The sequence below is a fragment of the Ambystoma mexicanum genome, chromosome 5q (assembly GCF_040938575.1).
Source record: "Ambystoma mexicanum isolate Mex_15411 chromosome 5q, UKY_AmexF1_1, whole genome shotgun sequence".
NCBI classification, from domain to species: domain Eukaryota; kingdom Metazoa; phylum Chordata; class Amphibia; order Caudata; family Ambystomatidae; genus Ambystoma; species Ambystoma mexicanum.
In genome coordinates this window covers 781,772,346-781,790,124 of record NC_090933.1, presented here as the reverse complement: position 1 = coordinate 781,790,124, position 17,779 = coordinate 781,772,346, and the positions used below count along the sequence as shown (strand labels likewise).

Genomic DNA, 17,779 nt, shown 5'->3' with positions numbered 1-17,779 from the left:
TGATGGCGTGTAGTATAGCATACCTCCTTGAGACACAAAGGTTATACATGTTGTTAAAACACAACTACCACTTGTACTTTTATTTATCTATTCAAACATGTTCTTTGCCCACATGGCAATCTTGTTCATTGGTGTTATGTTATATCCGACATTGCTTTAGCTTGTGTGATGAGAATAAGAATCCTTAGAAAGTAGGGGGCCATTAAATATATTAACACGATAACTCCTGTGTGAAGTGTATAATTCAGAATAATGTGTCAGAGTGATATCTCTGAGTACAAGAACTTTACAATTCCTGGCTGTATTTGTTCTGGCCTGTCTTTTAGCACTGAGACACAGCGTAGGGTGAATGTCGGCATGAAATGACTGATTACCACGTCTCTATTTTCACAGCCTCAAATGAGGTGGAGATAAGATGCTTGTGGTCAAGCCTAAGCATAGGCAATTATGTCAGATAGAGGCACCAGCCCCGCTGGTGCCCTGCAGATACGAGAGCAGAGAAGTGGGTACAAAATAAAAGGAGGATAAGAAATAAGAAATTAAGGTTTTGAAAAAGGAAGGAAAGAAAGGACAGATGAGAGCATGGTGAGAGGTGCAGAGGCTGGGAAACAGAAAAGCGAAAGAGTAGGATGTTAGAGCAAGGAGTTTATGAAAGAAGGCAAATCATCCTCTTCACCCTCCCCTCACATCTCCACCTGCTAAATGCTGCTCCACAGGTCACCCCCATCAAGCATTACGAAATGCAGACTCCAATCCGCTACCTCCAGTTTTCTGCCCACAAAAACAGCAGAGTATGCATGAGAACTCTGAATGGGTTAGTAGCAGAAGGAGAGAGATGTATCACCACTATCATGATGCAACATGTCACTGCAGCAAAATAGGTACCAGCAATTGCCTCGCCACCCCCTAGTGAACTTGGAAAATAATTACTCTGCAATTCGGGCGGCAGAGCACTTCTGGGGCAGAAGGATTAATGCACGAACCACAATCCACTGCGGCACTTCCCCACTGGAAGCAACATCAGGAAGGTCACATGAAGGCTTACAAAGTTGCAGGCGTATACATTTGTTGTGGATCACGTTTTTGGAAGGCAAAACAAACTGGCCACTGCTAACTGAGACATCTCACCAACAGCCTCCATCCCAACAAGTAGGAATGCCACCAGTGAGTGGCAGCTAGTGTTCTTAAAGCTGCAGAACAAACAAAAAAAGACCATCAGCGACTATGTGTGGCTTGAAAGCACAGCGGACTACTTCAAAGAAAAATGGCAGAATGAAAACAAAACAGACCAGGACTTGCAACCATTCTGGAAAGTGGTGCCTACATTGTCAATTAAATCAGCATTCATATAAATCACATCACAGAAAAGCTCTTGCTTAGGAGGGGCAATTGGGACCAACCCTCACGAAGCTGCACCTGCGTTAAAAGTACAGGTGACCAGCAAACGATATGGATAATCGTGTCAGGCAATACGTGGTCTGCAATGAAAGAGACAAGCACCTCAAGAGAAAGATCCCACCTACGATTAGCATGAAGTAGACAGAAGGGGGAATAGGGGGGAGGAAATAGGAGTGGACTTTATTGGCACCCTAGGCTATACATGCCCTTGGGGAGATAAACTATGGCCTCATACTAAACGATCAGTCTCCCAAAAGTTTCAGTTGCGAACTTGATTGACATCACTTCCAATTCCACCATTTCAACTTTCCAGGAATTTTACCAGAGAGATCACTACACCAGACATATTTCTCTGATAATTGAGTGCAATATCGCATCCGAAGGTCTGTCATACGTACACCATTGCAGCATCTCTCACATCATGTCAGACAACTACCATCATCAAGGTAATGGGATGGTAAAGAGAAAATCTTTTAATAAAAGGAAATCCTTAACCCTGGAGATGAGGACCAGAAGAATATCACACCTAAATGTCTTTAAAGTGCCCACAGGATTCAGGGGAACGCTCAATGGCATTATAAAGAGAGAATCCAGATTTCTCCCAAAATCTCATAAGACAGAATCCATCTGAAAGTACCAATCAGGGAAAGGACCCCAGCATCAATAGCACTACCCATACTCAATGACGAGCATGCACGAAACCCATAGTTAAATAAGAAGAAAAGACACCAGTTAAGAAGTCGAGGCTGAGCCATTGAAGGGTACGTGTAGGTTTATTTGCAACAAGAGGGCTGGCAGGTATTGAAGCAAGTGTCACTGCCAATCTTTTCTAAATGTCCCCCCACCAACCACTCACCCTACAACTCCCACATGTTCTCATGGTTCCATGTGTTAAAAAAGCTGCAAAAATGGCCGTGAACACAAAATATCGCAGCAAAAAGGCTGTGGTTTTGCCGCTGCAATCCATGTCAAGAATGCAGGGGGGACCCCCACAACTCCCTGACCCATTGTACCATTTAAGGAGGGCGGGGGACCACCTCAACGGGCAAAGGTCCCAGTAGGCCATTGAGCCCAGCACCTGAGTAGGTTACAGTAGGGTTTCAGGCATCTCTCAGCCTGCTAATCAACATACGACGGAAGGTAAAATGGGTGACTGCAGTCTACACATTTTTATCTGCCCTGCCACTGAACCTTTAGTTCTTGCCTCCCGTAAACCTATGCAGGTCACAATGTCTGAGTTTCCACACCGCCCCTTTTCCTCATCTGCCAACTTTTAAATGCTTGTTTTTGTTCCTCATGAGAGAGGGAGAGAGGACCTGCCTGCAAAGCAGCAGGGGTAGGAGTACAGGGTGGCAGGTTGTTTTGCCTTGTAAGGCCTACTCCCGCCTTCCCGTAACTAACCGGCTCCCCTCTAAGATCTCCTACCACCTTAGACTACACACAGAAAGGCCGCTCAGAAGGCCACCACAGAGCTAGCCGTTACCATGACTAACACTAACCGAGCCACGACTAAGCTCTTCTCTTTAGCCTTGCCGCACTCTCCCACAGCAGCGGCTAACCAAACCAAAAGCACTGTAGTCAATCAGATCTTGAGCTCTTTCCTATGGAGAACATACTTCCAGGTTTCCTGGCCAAACCCATAAAAAGCAGATTGGCACTCAAGAACCATGTACTTCTGACCTGCACCCATCAAAACCACAGGTTTCGATTCTGCTTTTCCCACTAACGAAGCCCCCTGTTTTTTCTTACAGCGTAAAGTGCGGCAAGGCCTCAAATAGTGGCACACAGGCACTATACAAGACCACTTACGTTGCATTACATAATGCCCATACAAAAGCCAAAATGTTTGCCTTTGTTAGTACCCATAGTATACAGCCGAGTCCCATGAAAAATTCAGTTCAGCTGTCACACAGTCACTGGCAGTCATCTCTGCACCTGAACCCAATGCTCTGCATGATTTTTTAATAATGGTTTAAACTACTCAACTCTACCAATAATTGACTGGTCACCTATATTCTAATTCTATGGCAAGACAGGAGGCTCGTATTATGCATAACAATCTTTACTCTGACACCACAGCAGCAAAGAAGAAAAACTTTTGTAATAAAACATTTTTTGTAATATAAACTCATAACAGTTCCAAGGTGAAATGGAAACATCCCAATCCAAAATGGAGGGCAGATCATGCCTTGGGGGCAACTAATGGGCTGAGAGCCAACCCCATGAAGGTCCATTCCTCTAACACCAACTCCTCTTTCTTTGCTGCTGACGGCACAGCTAAGTCACACCTCCTAGTTGTTTCCTTAGGGAATGTCATCCGGGGTTTAGTGTGTTACATTGTTACATATTTATATGGGAATTGCACTGTAACTGTTATAATTGTGACGTGTTTGCTTCATTTGGAAAACTTTTTCCTCAGCGTTCGCTTTAGAACGTGGTGTCTCGTGAGAACCGTGTTTTTGTAACATTGTTGTTATGTTCCATTTGGAACGTGTTGGTTTCCGTTTGTTCGCTTACACGGCGGCGAACAGCATTTGTTTTCTCCCCTCAGGCGCCGCTCCAGCTTCTGACACGCGGCCCCTGCCTCAGATTACATCAGGCGGCGACACGCGTAGATAATTTTCTCCTTCAGGAGAAATTCTTTTGAAGTCCTGTGGCACGTGACCCCATGAGGGCCGACGTACCGCCCCCACCCCCAATTTTTTCTCTCCTTGTTACAATTGTCACATCTGTTGATTTATTTATTTTGTTAATTTCACACTTTTTTGTGTTTGTTGTGCTCACGTACAAGGGCCATATATTATACAGACAAAGCATGTTTCTTGAGCGAGGTTGCCACCAGTGAGTGTCACCCTGCTAGGGTGTGCATATTAAACAGCCTGCTCGGCTGAATTTATTTAAGTGTGTGAGCTGAAGGCTCTGTCTGTGACACATTAATTTCATTGTTCAGCATTTAATAATATATTTATTTATTTATAGTGCTGTCATGAATAAGAATATGGTCTCATCTTCTTTAGATGTCAGCACTCAGGTGAGCCCTTCCAAGAAAAGTGATAGGTTGGGGTAGGGTGTAGGAGACCAGTCCTTTCAGGCTCAGCCGTCAGTGGCACAGGCAATCCAGTCATTGGACACTGCCTTATCTGGGCTCAATAATACCCTTGCTTCAGCTTTTGATAGGCTGATCAATTGCATTGTGAATTTTCACCCTTCCCAGGATGCGGGGACCTCTGTCAAAGCCCACTCCCCTAAAAAATGTACAAGTAATTCTTCAGTTTAAATGGGGGAATCGGGTTTGGCAGTTTACCTCCCTTCCCTTTGGCTTGTCATCAGCCCCTTGGTGCTTCACCAAGCTAATGAAGCCAGTGATGGCTCTCCTCAGATCCAAGGGGATTCGGATTATAATATTATCTCGACAACATGCTCCTGTTAGCTCAGAACGCTCTGACTCTCTGTGCTCATCTGGAGTTTACAGTGACCCTTCTTCAGAGATTAGGTTTTGTGTTAAATGTCAAAAAGTCCATATTGAAGCCTACGCAATGTATCCAGTTTCTGGGCTTCAATATAGATTCAAAGCTTTGCATCCTCCTTCTCCCGGACAGCAGGCTTTCAAAGATCAGGAAGGAGATTTGTTACATCCTAAGGAAAGGGAAGATCTCCCTCAGGCAATTAGCCAGGGTTGTGGGGATGTTGTCGGCATCCATACAGGCTATTTTTCGGGCGCCCTGCACTACAGGGCGTTGCAACGTCTGAAAGCCAAGCATCTGCGCAGATGTCTGTCTTACTCTCAGGTAGTGGTGTTGTTCCCAGATGCCAGGTTGGAGCTCCTTTGGTGGCTCAGGCACCTGGATGCCTGGAATGGCAAAGCAATTTTTGGTCCCTCTCCAGATGTAGTTATAGAATCCGATGCCAGCAGAGCGGGCTGGGGAGCCAGGTTGTGCCAGGTTTCCACAGGAGGGAAGTAGTCAGACAGGGAAAAGGAACTGCACATCAACTGTCTGGAGTTGCTGGCGGGATCCTTTGCAGTGCAAGGTCTTCTCAAGGATCAGGGGAATTGTTGTGTCCTCCTCCGCATGGACAATGTCTCCGCTGTGAGATACGTAAATCATTTGGGGGGTACCAGGTGCAAGGTCCTAGCGGATCTGGCAAAGGAGTTTTGGCATTTTTGCCTGGACCAGAATATTGTGTTAAAGGCGGAGTATCTTCGGGGGATCAGCAACGTAGTTGCGGACTGGAAATCCAGGCATCTGCAGGACAGAAGGGACTGGATGCTAGACAGGTTTCTCTTTGCCAAGATAGAATCTCTATGGGGTCCGTTTGCAGTGGATCTGTTTGCCTCAAGGCTAAACTGTCAGGTTCCCAAGTTCTACAGATGGAGACCAGATCCTGGCGCTCTAGCTACCGACGCATTCCTCCAGGATTGGTCGGGTCCATTGATGTATGCCTTCCCTCCTTTCGCTATGATAGCCAGAGTGCTGGTTCAAGTTCGCAGGCAGACAGCCACGGTGGTGCTGATTACCTCCTTTTGGTCTGCTCAGGTTTGGTTCCCAGCTCTCCTGGAGTTGGCAGTGGACGTTCCTCGTCTTCTTCCTCTCCATCCCCAGTTGCTGATAGGTCAAGGGGGGTCTCCCTGACGAGCTGGTCCTTCGAGGGCATCTCTCCCTTATGGCTTGGAAGATTTCAGATCTTCCGAGGACTTTCGCAAGACTCTGTCTCAGTCATCAGGGACTCCTGGGCGCCCTCTTCTAAGTCGGGAAACTCTTCAGCATGGAACCGCTGGGTTAGCTGGTGTGTGGTTAGGCACCTCGATCCCGTTTCTGCCCCTCCTGTAGAGGTAGTTAATTTTCTGGTGGAATTGTTTAAGGAAGGTAAAGCCTTTAGGACTATTAATGGTTTCAAATCTGCTATTTTAACCAGGGCATCTTTTAGTTAAAGGAGAACCTGTGGGTAGGCATTTTTTGGTGCGAAGAGCCCTTAAATCCATTTGTATTAAGGTTCCACCGAAACCGAAGTATTCAGTCCTTTGGGATGTTAATATGGTAGTAGATCTCTTCCGAGCCTGGCCACCTAATGAGAGTCTGTCCTTACGGCAGTTATTTTCCAAACTGGCGATGTTGTTATGCCTGGTGTCCATCAAGAGAGTATCTGATATCAGAGCGTTGGATGTGGACAATAAGATGTTTACTCCTCAAGGGGTTACCTTTTTTATTTCCAGAAGAACTAAATGTATGACCTCCTCAATATCCTATCCAGCTTTTCCATTGTGTGTTATCAATTGTTTGAAATGTTTTGGAGTTGACAACGGAAAGTTTTAGGCCTCCAAATACTTCTCAGCTGCCGATTTCCTACAGGAAGCCCCATAAGCCAGTATCTCCGTCCACTTTAGCCCGGTGGATTAGGTGGGTTATGCGGGAGGCGGGGGTTGACACTTCCTCTTTTGGTCCCCATTCGGTTTGGGGTGCTATGGCCTCTAAAGCCACTTTTCTTGGTGGTAGCTTGGAACAAATCCTGAAAGCAGCTGATTGGTCAAGGGAGTCAACTTTCAAAATGTTTATCATAAACATATTGCTCATGTTGCTGTTGAACTTGCATAATAGGAGCCTCCTGTCTTGCCATAGAATACCTAGGGTTTAGATTCTTTTAAAGACAAAAAGGGAAATCTGTTCCAGTTCACATTACGGGAAAGTTCATGTCCCGCCTGTTTTCAGTTGGACCATCACTCTTCGTGCTACGCGGTTGGATTGTGCAGTGGGCGTCCAAGGAAGAACAAGACAGAAAGAGGAGTTGGTGTTAGAGGAATAGACCTTCATGGGGTTGGCTCTCAGCCCATTGGTTGCCCCCAGAGCATGACCTGCCCTCCTTTTTGGATTGGGATGTTTCCATTTCATTGTAGGAGCTGTTATGTGTTTAAATTACAAAAAATGTTTTATAACAGAAGTTTTTCTTCTTTGTTGCTGTGGTGTCAGAGTAAAGATTGTTATGCATAACAATCGCCTCCTTGTCTTTAATAGAATGTAAACCCCCTTCTCACGCTAGTGGGGGGGATTAGGTATTAGTGTTCACATGCAACGTAAGGCTCTTTTATTCTCCTGTTTGCACTATGGTCTTGCGAAGGGCCTTCCACCCTACTGACCTTTGACACCATAACAATGGCAGTAGGTACTATTCAAATAACATATGATGTAGCTTCCTCTCCACCATCCCACCGTGACTGGACTGTTCCCACCCTTACCATGTCACAACTCCCCCTCCCCCCTGCTCTCCGACCAATGGGCACTGCTGCTTACCTGCTGGCATGAGGGGCACTTATCCGTGTTTTTATTAGGATGCCACGTGTATAATAAAGCACATTCCTGTTGGAGAAAATGCCATTTTGCAACTACGTCCATTAGTTCACGAATCAAGAGGCTGACAGCAATCGTGGTGTGAGGAAACACAAAGGTGTGACGAGCAGGAAAGCGACGAAGGAGACGAGTTGTCGGGAAGGGGAGAAGGAAAGAGGTGAGCTATTAGGTTGTGAAGAAATGACAGCAGATTTCTAGAGAAAAGAAAAATAATGTAGAGGGGATGGTGAGAAGGGCAGGAAAAAGAGAAATAAAGCGATGGGAGAAAGTGTTCCTCGTGAATAGAACGGCACTAAGGACTTTCGACGCCAATATAAGCAGCTCTTATAAACTTCCTTAAATCTTTACATTCTACGTGGTCGTTGCTTTGCTATGTCTGCAGAAATCCTTCGAAAAACAAAAGCCCGTGCCTGTAAATATCGCTTACCGTGTTGACCTCACATTGGCCTCAAAAGGGCAAAACTGAATGGCTATTTTCTTCACCGATTTCAGCACCACTACAGCCTTGGACGCAGCCATTTTGCTTTCTTCAGTGGCCCGCCCCCTCACTCTCAGTAACCAGTCAAAATAAAAACTACGCTTCCCATGGGCGCTTTTGGAATTTTCGTATTACTAAACACCCGGATGTACGACGGAAAATGTAGTCCAGTGGTCTTCTAATTCTACACGCCATCAAGCTGAAAATCTGTGATCATGTGTCACATTTATTTAATCGCGTTATGAAGGAAGAGTTACACATTATGCGATATTATAGGCATCATGTAAATAATTTATTTTACAAAGAAAAGTTTTAGATCAGCTATTGAACATCAGTAATTGTACGTTTCATGCCAGAAACAATACCAACATATAGATGTTTAAAGCCAAAGAAAATTTTAAAACAACCTAGGTAAAATGCTTGAGTTCTAAAATAATGAGCCCTTCAAAAAATGGGCTGATGAAGTTATACATTCATCCAGCAGATGGCATACAACCGCAATTTTAAAAGAAAAGGGTAACCCAGCATAGTGAATGTCCGTTTTTTAAATCGTGTCCCATGGAAAACCAACACAGGCTTTAACAAAACCAATAGATTTGTCTGTCACTATATAAAAGTTGATAGCATCGTATGTCAAATGAAGTCACAGTATGTAAGTTATATCCAAGGATCCCAATTTTCGGGTATTCCCTTTTTCTACATTTCCGACTTGAAGAGACCGGGGTGGGTTCCTTCACCATACACCACGCAGGAACCAGGTAGTTACATGTATGTTTATTAGGCCCAGATGCACAGGTAAGTTCTCAAGTACATAGGGAAGAATCACTGGCCCATCCACACAGCCCATTCTCTCTTTCCAACTCTCACCTTAGAACCTCCCCACTCAAAGGACAAACACTCCACACCAACATTCCACCAACGAAGAATTCCACAGCACTAGTGCATTACCCTAGCACATTACAACACTCACCCCAACCTTACAGCTAAGGTTAAGCTGTTGGTTACAGCTGCTGTAGACTGTTGGTTACAGTTGGGGCGGTCTACTGTGGTATTATAGAAGTTGTCCTTGCTTTAGGGCAGGCTTGCCCAACCTTTTTGAATGTGGGGCCGAAGCATTAACTTTTTGTCACCCGGTGGGCCGGCGAGCCAAAAGTCAACACCCTCACCCAAAGCAGTATATTCAAAATCGATGGTGTGTTACCTTTGACACAATAGCATCACGGGCAGTGGTAGCCATGCAGTCCCAAACATAGCTTTTGGTGTCAGGGACAGTGATCAAAGGTTAGTTTCTTGTGATTTGTTCCAGTGTGTATGTGTTGATATTTTTCTGAAGTAGTGGGGGCGACCGAGTGTAGCGAGGGAGCTATAACGATCTAGGGAGGGATTGGGGGGGTTGCCCCCCCAGATTATTTTTTTCAAATATGGGGCTGAAATGGTGCATTTTACAGCAGGAAAAGTGGGCAAAAGCCATACGTTTACAATCAGTTCTAAAGGGGAGCATGTACATTCCATGTCACCAACAGCAGACAAGAACATTGTAGAACACAACTCATTTTAATGATCAATGTGTCCACAGTGTAAGACAGCACTGTCACTGATGTAACACATTGGCATGCTGGTTGTGCCCAAAATATGCCTCTGTAGCAACATGTCTATGCTGGTTGTTCCCAATTTAGGCCAGCATTGTCCTGTGCAAAGCATGACTGATGCTGCCTGAGCATGTGCAGTGTGCCCAATACATATGCCAATTTATCTCTGTAATGCACATTCATTACTTCTTTGTTAATGTTTGATGCTGCCTGTGCAGCGTGTCCAATACATATGGCAGCTTATCTCTGTAATACACATTCAATACTTCTGTGGTAATGAAAGAAGCATAATCCCATTCAAAAGATAAAATGTGGAAAATTGATCATCCAAAGGTGAACCCAATTGAATAAACGCAATGCGAGCACAATCTAAAAGTATGAAGGACTTTTTTTATTGCATGATTAGTAACTTGTAAAGTTGTAACTTGTAAAGCATTCAGCAAAGTTAAGAAGAAGTCCATAATTCTACTAACACTGCACATGTTTTCAGTGTGACACTTGGCATTGCTTTTGCTTGCACAAATTCTCAATATCTGCTGGCACACCTGATGTGGCAATGCAGAGTATTCCAGATAGGTGTCCATCTGTCAAAAGTGATCTTGATTTTGTTTTAATGCTCTTCAATCTTGAGAAAAGCTGTTCACAGCAGTACGTGCTGCCAAAAAGTGCAATGAACCGAAGTGCATGATTAGACAGATTTGGGAAAGAGTCCCATGTAATGTATTTACTATCAAATGTATGCAGGGTATGTTCGGAAAGGCTCTCTTCGGGTCACTATTACTTTGCATGTCAATTAATTCCATTTGAAACATGTCAGGAGCATTGGTGACATTAGTACCAAATGGATCTGCAAACATATTCAGCTCATCACTGTGCTCCCTGAAATCTGAAAATCGTTTTTTAAATTCATTCAAAAGATTCCCAATCAGTGCAGAATACTTGTCATGGTTGATGCAGTGAGCAGATCTAGTCATCAGTACTGTGAAATGAGTAGCTTTTCATTCAGCTGTTTCTGAAACAATTCCAGCTTATGAACAAAGGATTGGATGTGCTCATACAGCCTGTTCACAAACTGATCCTTCCCTTGCAGTTTTATATTCAGGTCCGAAAGATATTTTGTTATGTCAACAAGGAATGCCAAGTCTTTCAACCAGCTATCATCCAATAAGGTGACATCTTTCCCTTTGTTTGTCATGAACGTTTTAATTTTATTAAGCAGTGACCAGAATCTGGATAGTGTGGCTGCCCTGCTAAGCCAACGAACTTGACAAAAGTAGATAACATCATCATGGTCTGCTCCCATCTCCGCAAGAAATGCTTGGAACTGTCTATGGTTAAGCCCTTTTGACCATATGTAGGATCCAGCATATCTGGTCGGATCCAGCATTGCAGAAATAAATTAATAAATCGGGTCCACAGACCCGACAAACATTGAACAAATAAAAAAATAAACCAGGCCGTGGCGTGGCCTGCAACACAACAAAGGATAAAAAACTTACCAGGCCTCAGTCACTGTGATGCGGAGCTGGGTGGGGCTGGGCTGAGCTGAGCTGCTGGAGCACACAAAGCCGGCTGCAACAGAAGTGTGAAGGTGGTGCCGCTTGGTTGGTATTTTATAACAAAACATTTAAAAGAAAAAATACCAACTTTTCTTTTTATTTTTTTTGGGGAAGTCGCCTCGCAAACCCCCTGTTTCCCAATCTTTGTAACCCCACCAACCCCCTCCCCACCCGTTTTAACCCCTTAGCCCACCTCCATATATTTTTAATACAAATTTGGTATTTTTTCATTGTAAAACCTTTCGTTATTAAATACCACTCTGTTTTTTATTCGATATAATCACTGTATACCAAGTTTTCCTTTACTTTGGTCATGTATTTCCTCTTTGCCACCCGCTAGGATCGCCCACGGCTCCCGAGTGCCTTGCCTGACACTCACCAGTCTTTGGTGATGTTCCTCGGTGGCTCTGACGTTCTCTTCCAGCCTCGCACGTTGGCGGGCCCGCTGCTATGAGCCCCGCTTGCATTTGAGGGCTTGTCTGTGCCCCGCTGCCTCCGACAGGGCGCGGACTGCGTCCTGCTCCCTACGCAGATCCGGCTGCATATTTCTTGCTGCAGAAGCTCCTTCGGCGTGAGGGGATTTCTGGGCTTTGGCCGACATCCTGGCTATTCCACAGGTCATCCCAAAGCTGCCCCTTTCAAACACGGGTGTCCTGCTGGTATCCTTCCCAGAGTTCTCCCTGTCTCCCTCTTTGCTCCACATGTTGCCTTATACACCTGCAAACCTTTGACAGGTTGCAGTGTGAATTCCCAATTGGACGTGCCTGCCCTTCATTACCATTTGCAGGCATCTTCTTCGTCCCAGCCCTGAAATGGTGACATGGCCTAGTGTGCATTACCCTCAGTCTCGTCTTCCTCGTCTCAGTACTGTCAAATGTCACATGTGGGGCAATGAGGGGAGCTGGCTTATAGTAGCCCTAAAGGTCAGGGGAGGTTTAGGTTGATTGTCAGTGGGAAAAAGGGGATACCATGTCTCGCCCAAGGACACCCCACTCCTAATCCTCAAGGACCCTCCACCTAGGTGATCCTCCCTCACTTCTCCACTTCCAGGGTCAGGATCCAAAAGTGATGGCCTTTCCTGGCCACCTGTACAGAGGATCCAAGGGGTAGGAGTGAGAATAGCCTCCGGTTTCTCACAGTGTGCGTGTGTGCATGTACTCTAAACGTGAACAAATTGAAATTAATTTCATATGGTGCAGTTCTGCTAAATTATTGTCCCATTTTGCAGGGAAAAACACATGCTGTCTGTAATTGCTGTGATTTGTAGTGCATATGGGAATTAAGCTTTCTGTGATTTAGCAGTGCATAGTTCTATCTGTGCCGAATAGGATTTTAAGCAAATAGTACCCCAGTCATATTTAAGATGAAAAATGAACTTTGCTTGTTATGCACACGCCCATCCCAGGGTGTGTCCCATTACAGACATCCAAGAACTGCTGTCAATTTTTCATTTTAATAAATGTAGAAAAGAGTGCAATCCTCACTCCCCAAGTGCTACACATTAATTTGGATCTCCAGACTCCACAGAGGCTGTAGTGGGGTGACACATGCCCTAATAGGATGGACTGCCAGACTGATCGTGTCCTCCGCCTCAGTGAGGGCATTCTACTAATGGAATGGGGGAGAGTTAGTTCCTGTTTTTTTGTTGAAAACTACAGTGACCAGCACTCCATGCACCAAGTGTAATAAACAGATACACCTGAACTGTTGCACTACAGTTGCAGCGTTTTTGAGGTGTCAGGGGGCAGTCAGACGGGAGGTCCCAGGAAGCTGGCTAGGCATTGTGGTCCCTGAATTTGGGCCATGGCATAGTGTTGTGTGATATAGCCTCACGAAGCCAAACAACACATCTTGGCACTCTACTCTACCAGCAAAACAACTCTGGCTACACAATGGAAGGTACACTACCCCAAGAAAAATGTGTACACTATACTTTTCTAAAACACCAACCCAATCCTCCACACTCCTTAAACATCACTCTGACAGACACTATAGACTACCAAACAAACAATGTACGTGCACAATCTGGAACACACATTAACCACTGCTCTAGTCAAGCAACAAAATATCTAAAATGTACACACCACGGACAGACTTTTCTTTTCCGTTCTACACACATCAACACTGCAACAAAACATATTTGCCGTGCTCCTGTTTTAGGGGTAGAATTAATGATTTAGGGACAAAATGGGGTCCCCTAGTCCTCCTTTATTAGTTGCACCCTGGGCTGTCACTGCAGTGGCCGTCCCTAAGTTCCCATGTCACTTAATTTGGCAGGCCAATATATAGGGCCTCATTACACGGTAGGCGGTAAGGGTTTACCGGTACCGGTATTTTACCGGTACCGGTAAATCCTTACCGCCTTACTACGAGGTCCCTTTGCGGGTTGGGGAATTTAACGCCTGCTTTTTGCAGGCGTTAAAAACCAACACGCAAAGGGACCAGTGGAGCTAATTACGGTACCGCAATTTGCCGTAATTAGCGCCTTCCCCATTCCCATAGAGCCCTATGGGGCAAAAATGGGAATGGGGAAGGGCAATGGTGGAAGGGGGAATTACCGCCCCGCCAACCTTGGAATGTGGCGGTAATTCCCCTTTCCACCAAGGCAGTGCCGGTATTTTACCGGCATGAACCATGGCGCTACCGTGTAATGAGGCCCATAGTCTCAGCAGCCAATGAAGGCACCAGAGATTCTCACATAGCAGAGAGATATTAATTTCCTGCCATATTGCTGGCAGTCACCAACTATGGCGGGGCTGTTTTGAGTACTAACCCAAATGAGAATGACTGTTAATGTTAATGTTAAAGGATATTTGTAATGCACACTATCACCACCAGAGTGGTCCCCTGGCACTCTGGCAGGTCTGAAACAAAAAGTGGGGTAGGTTAGGCGTGTTAGTAGAACAAGTTTGGAGAGGAGCAAGAGAGCTGTGAAGTACTGTTGGCATCTTCAGTTCGGTTAACACAGTTCGCCAAGCATATTGGTGTGGTATTCAGTTCTGAGTCCGTCGTGTGTTGTTGTGTGGGGGTCTGTGTGGTGTGTTTGTTGTGGTGTGGCATTATCCCTGTTCAAACTGCCCTGCCTAGATGAGGATGTGACTACAGAGCAAGACGCACTGATCACAGTGGAGTGGATACAAGCAGCGATTAGGTCACTGCCAACGGGCAAAACCCCTGTGGCAGATGGCCTCCCAATGCGAATTCTATAAAGCATTTGCAGAGGAACTTGCCCCCAACCTACTAAAGATGTTTCTAGAGGCTTATGAGACAGGCGTGCTTCCTTTGCGCCCCAGAGAATCGATCATACCAATACTGAAACCGAATAAATCCCAGATGGAGTGCGGTTCCTGTATGCCCCTGTCAGTGGTAAACCTCGACAGTAAAATCCTTACTGCACTCCTAGCCAAAATACTGAAGAGATTGATCAGAGGCCTGATACACCCAGACCATACTGGGTACATCCCAGGAAGGAATACATCCTGGAATCTGTGGTGCTTACACCACATATTAGACAGTACTGGATCTAGTAGTGAACACTATGCGATCGCATCATTGGATGCCATCAAAGCCCTTTGGCGCTTTGGTATACGACAGGGATATCTGAGATGGGTGAAGCTGGTATATACTGCACCAAGAGCCATAACAAAGACTGGGTGCCATATATCAGACAGTTGGGAATTAGACAAGGGCACCAGACAGGGATGCCCGTTGTTCCCAATGCTTTCTATCATTGCACTGGAACCATTAGCAGTGTACCTCAGGGATGAATATGCAGATGTAGGAATACGAATGGATGGTATCACGCGTGTCGTCTCCATGTACACAGAAGACACGCTGCTTTACGTGCAATGACTGGAAGAAAACTTGCAACACATGCTAGATGTGTGTCGTGACTTGAGTGTCGTGAAGATATGGATTACCTCCGTCCCCAAGTGCCACACAGAAAGAAACCAAAGCCACTCTTTGTGCAACCCTTGAGGCCACAGGTGGGAGATGATGTGATCCGGAACCACGGAACGCTGGACACCCAAGGACAGCTGCAAAGAAAATAGCAATAAGTACCAGGCAATGGCAGTTACCACTATATGATAAAAAACTAAAATGGGCTTACCAAATAGGGCAGGGATGGCACTACTAACCCTAGGCTATTTGGGTCGGGAGGTTCCGGAACTCACACGGGCAGCAGTGCCAGATGAAAGATCCCAGTGAGGTGTTGTGGCGAAAGGGCCCGCTTGAAGTGAAGCTGAGGACCAGTTGTCTGTGGATAATCTCCAAAAGGTCAGGGCGACCAAGTACAAAACAAGTGGGGGATCCAAAGGAGTCCGTAGGCAGTCCGAGATCGATTACCAATGAAGAAAAGTGCTGGCAAGCAGGAGGTTCTGAAGGAGTCCGTAAGCAGTCCGAGGTCAATTACCAATGGAGACAAGTGCCGGCAAGTAGGAGATTCCGAAGAAGTCCGTAAACAGTCCGAGGTCCGTTATCAATGGAGACAAGGTAGTGTAGGCAAACAAGAGGGCAATCCGAAGGCAATCCGAGTAAGCAAGTCCAAGTTCTAGTATTCAGAAGAGCAAAACCAAAAGACGTGATGCCGAACAGTGATCCGAAGAACATCTGTGAAGCAGCGACCGCACGGGAAGTCAGCGTTTAAGTACACAATGCTTCCTGATTACCTGACCTGTAACCGCATCACGTGAACGGGATTCAGTGATCACGTGACGCGGAAGTGTTTGAGGGGTCCTACCGTTTCGCAAGCGCCAAGGCAATTGCCAGTGAGAGAACAGGCGCAATCGAAACTGCGTCCTGGTGAGGACACGCGGCAGATGTCCTCGAGGGGCAAGCAACCGTACACGTGAGTCCCGGACCCGATGAGGTGAATGTGGGGAGAGCCTGGGACATGGGCAGGCTAGGGGAACCCTCATGTTGTTAGTGGGTGCAGGGTGTGGAATGAGAGTGGTAGCAGACTGCGTGACAGAGCCCCCCCCAAAGGCCCACGACCTTGTGGGCTCAAGGGATTGTCTCGATGAAAGCAGGCCACCAACCGAGGAGCGTGAACATCAACAGCAGGGACCCAAGAGCACTCCTCCGGGCCGTAACCCGACCAATCCACCAGATACTGCAAGTGACCCCGACAGACACGGGATCCCAAAATGCCAGAGATCTCGAACACATCAGGGGTGGCTAGAGAAACCGGGGCTGCCAGGGCACGGTGGCGGGAAGAATCAGGGCAAGGCCTAAGCAGGGAGGTGTGGAAGACAGGGTGAACCCGCCAAGATCCCGGGAGCACGAGACGATATGCCACCGGGTTAACAACCTGGGAGACTACAAAGGGACCAACAAAACGAGGCAACAGTTTACGGGAACCCACCAAACGCAAGTGCCGGGTGGAAAACCACACTCATGAACCCACAGCATGAGACGGGGACTCCAAACACTTCCCATCTGCTAAGGACTTCATGGGTGCCTGAGCCTCACGAAGGTGAGTGATGGTTTGGGCATGGACGGAAGACAGGTCCCTTACGCAGGCAGTCGCAGCCGGATTCACAGAAAGGGACAGGTCAGGGACGGGCAGGACATGGGGATGCTGACCATACAGAGCATAGAAAGGGGAGAACCCAGTGGAAGAGTGTACTGTATTGTTATAGGCAAACTCTGAAAGATGTAAGACATGTATCCAAGTCGCCTGTTGTTGTAATGTTAAACAGCGCATGTATTGTTCCAGTGTTTGGTTGGCCCTCTCGGTCTGACCATCCATTTCTGGATGGTAAACCGAGGAGTACTGTGAGTCAATACCCAGCAACTTGATCAATGCCCGCCAAAAACAGGATGTGAATTGCGAGCCCCTATCAGAAACAAGAACATGAAGGTAACCCAAACAAACAGAAAATGGATTCAAAGAACAGTTTGGCCAACACAGGGGCGGAGGGGATCCCTTTGCATGGTATGAAGCTAGCCACTTTTGTGAAGGAGTCGACTACCACCCATATAGTGTTGAATCCTTGTACCCTGGGTAGATCCGTTATGAAGTCCATGGTCAATGTGTGCCAAGGTTTCGGGGGAACAGGCAAAGGTTGAAGGAGACCTACTGGACGTACCCCTACGGTGTTTACTTTGGGCACAAACAGAACAGGTGTTCACACAATTTTTGACCTCCCGTTTCATAAAAGGCCACCAGCACAAACGTTGCAGTAGGTCCAAGGTCCGTTTTTGGCTGGGGTGACCGTTAAAGGGGGTATCGTGGGACCATTCTAGGGCCAGATTGTGGGTGTCGGTGGTGGGCAGAACCAAGCGGTCTTGCACGAAGGGCAGTCCATCCCGGTATATCAGATCCCATTCCGTCAGTTGATCGGGATGGAGTAATACTCATTGGCGTATGGTATCCAATAATGGCAAAGGTGGACTGCAGAGACATATAAC

General features: G+C 46.3%; 1 protein-coding gene across 1 annotated transcript in view; it reads right to left on the bottom strand.

Moving 5' to 3' along the window:
- Positions 1–8,289, bottom strand: part of MRPL53 (mitochondrial ribosomal protein L53) — a 195,354-nt gene extending 187,065 nt beyond the window's left edge. Inside the window, exon 1 of the mRNA XM_069621268.1 lies at positions 8,167–8,289. Within this exon, the coding sequence (XP_069477369.1) occupies positions 8,167–8,258 (92 nt within the window). The 5' untranslated portion in view covers positions 8,259–8,289. The remainder of the gene's footprint in view (positions 1–8,166) is intronic.
- Positions 8,290–17,779: the final 9,490 nt, after the last annotated feature.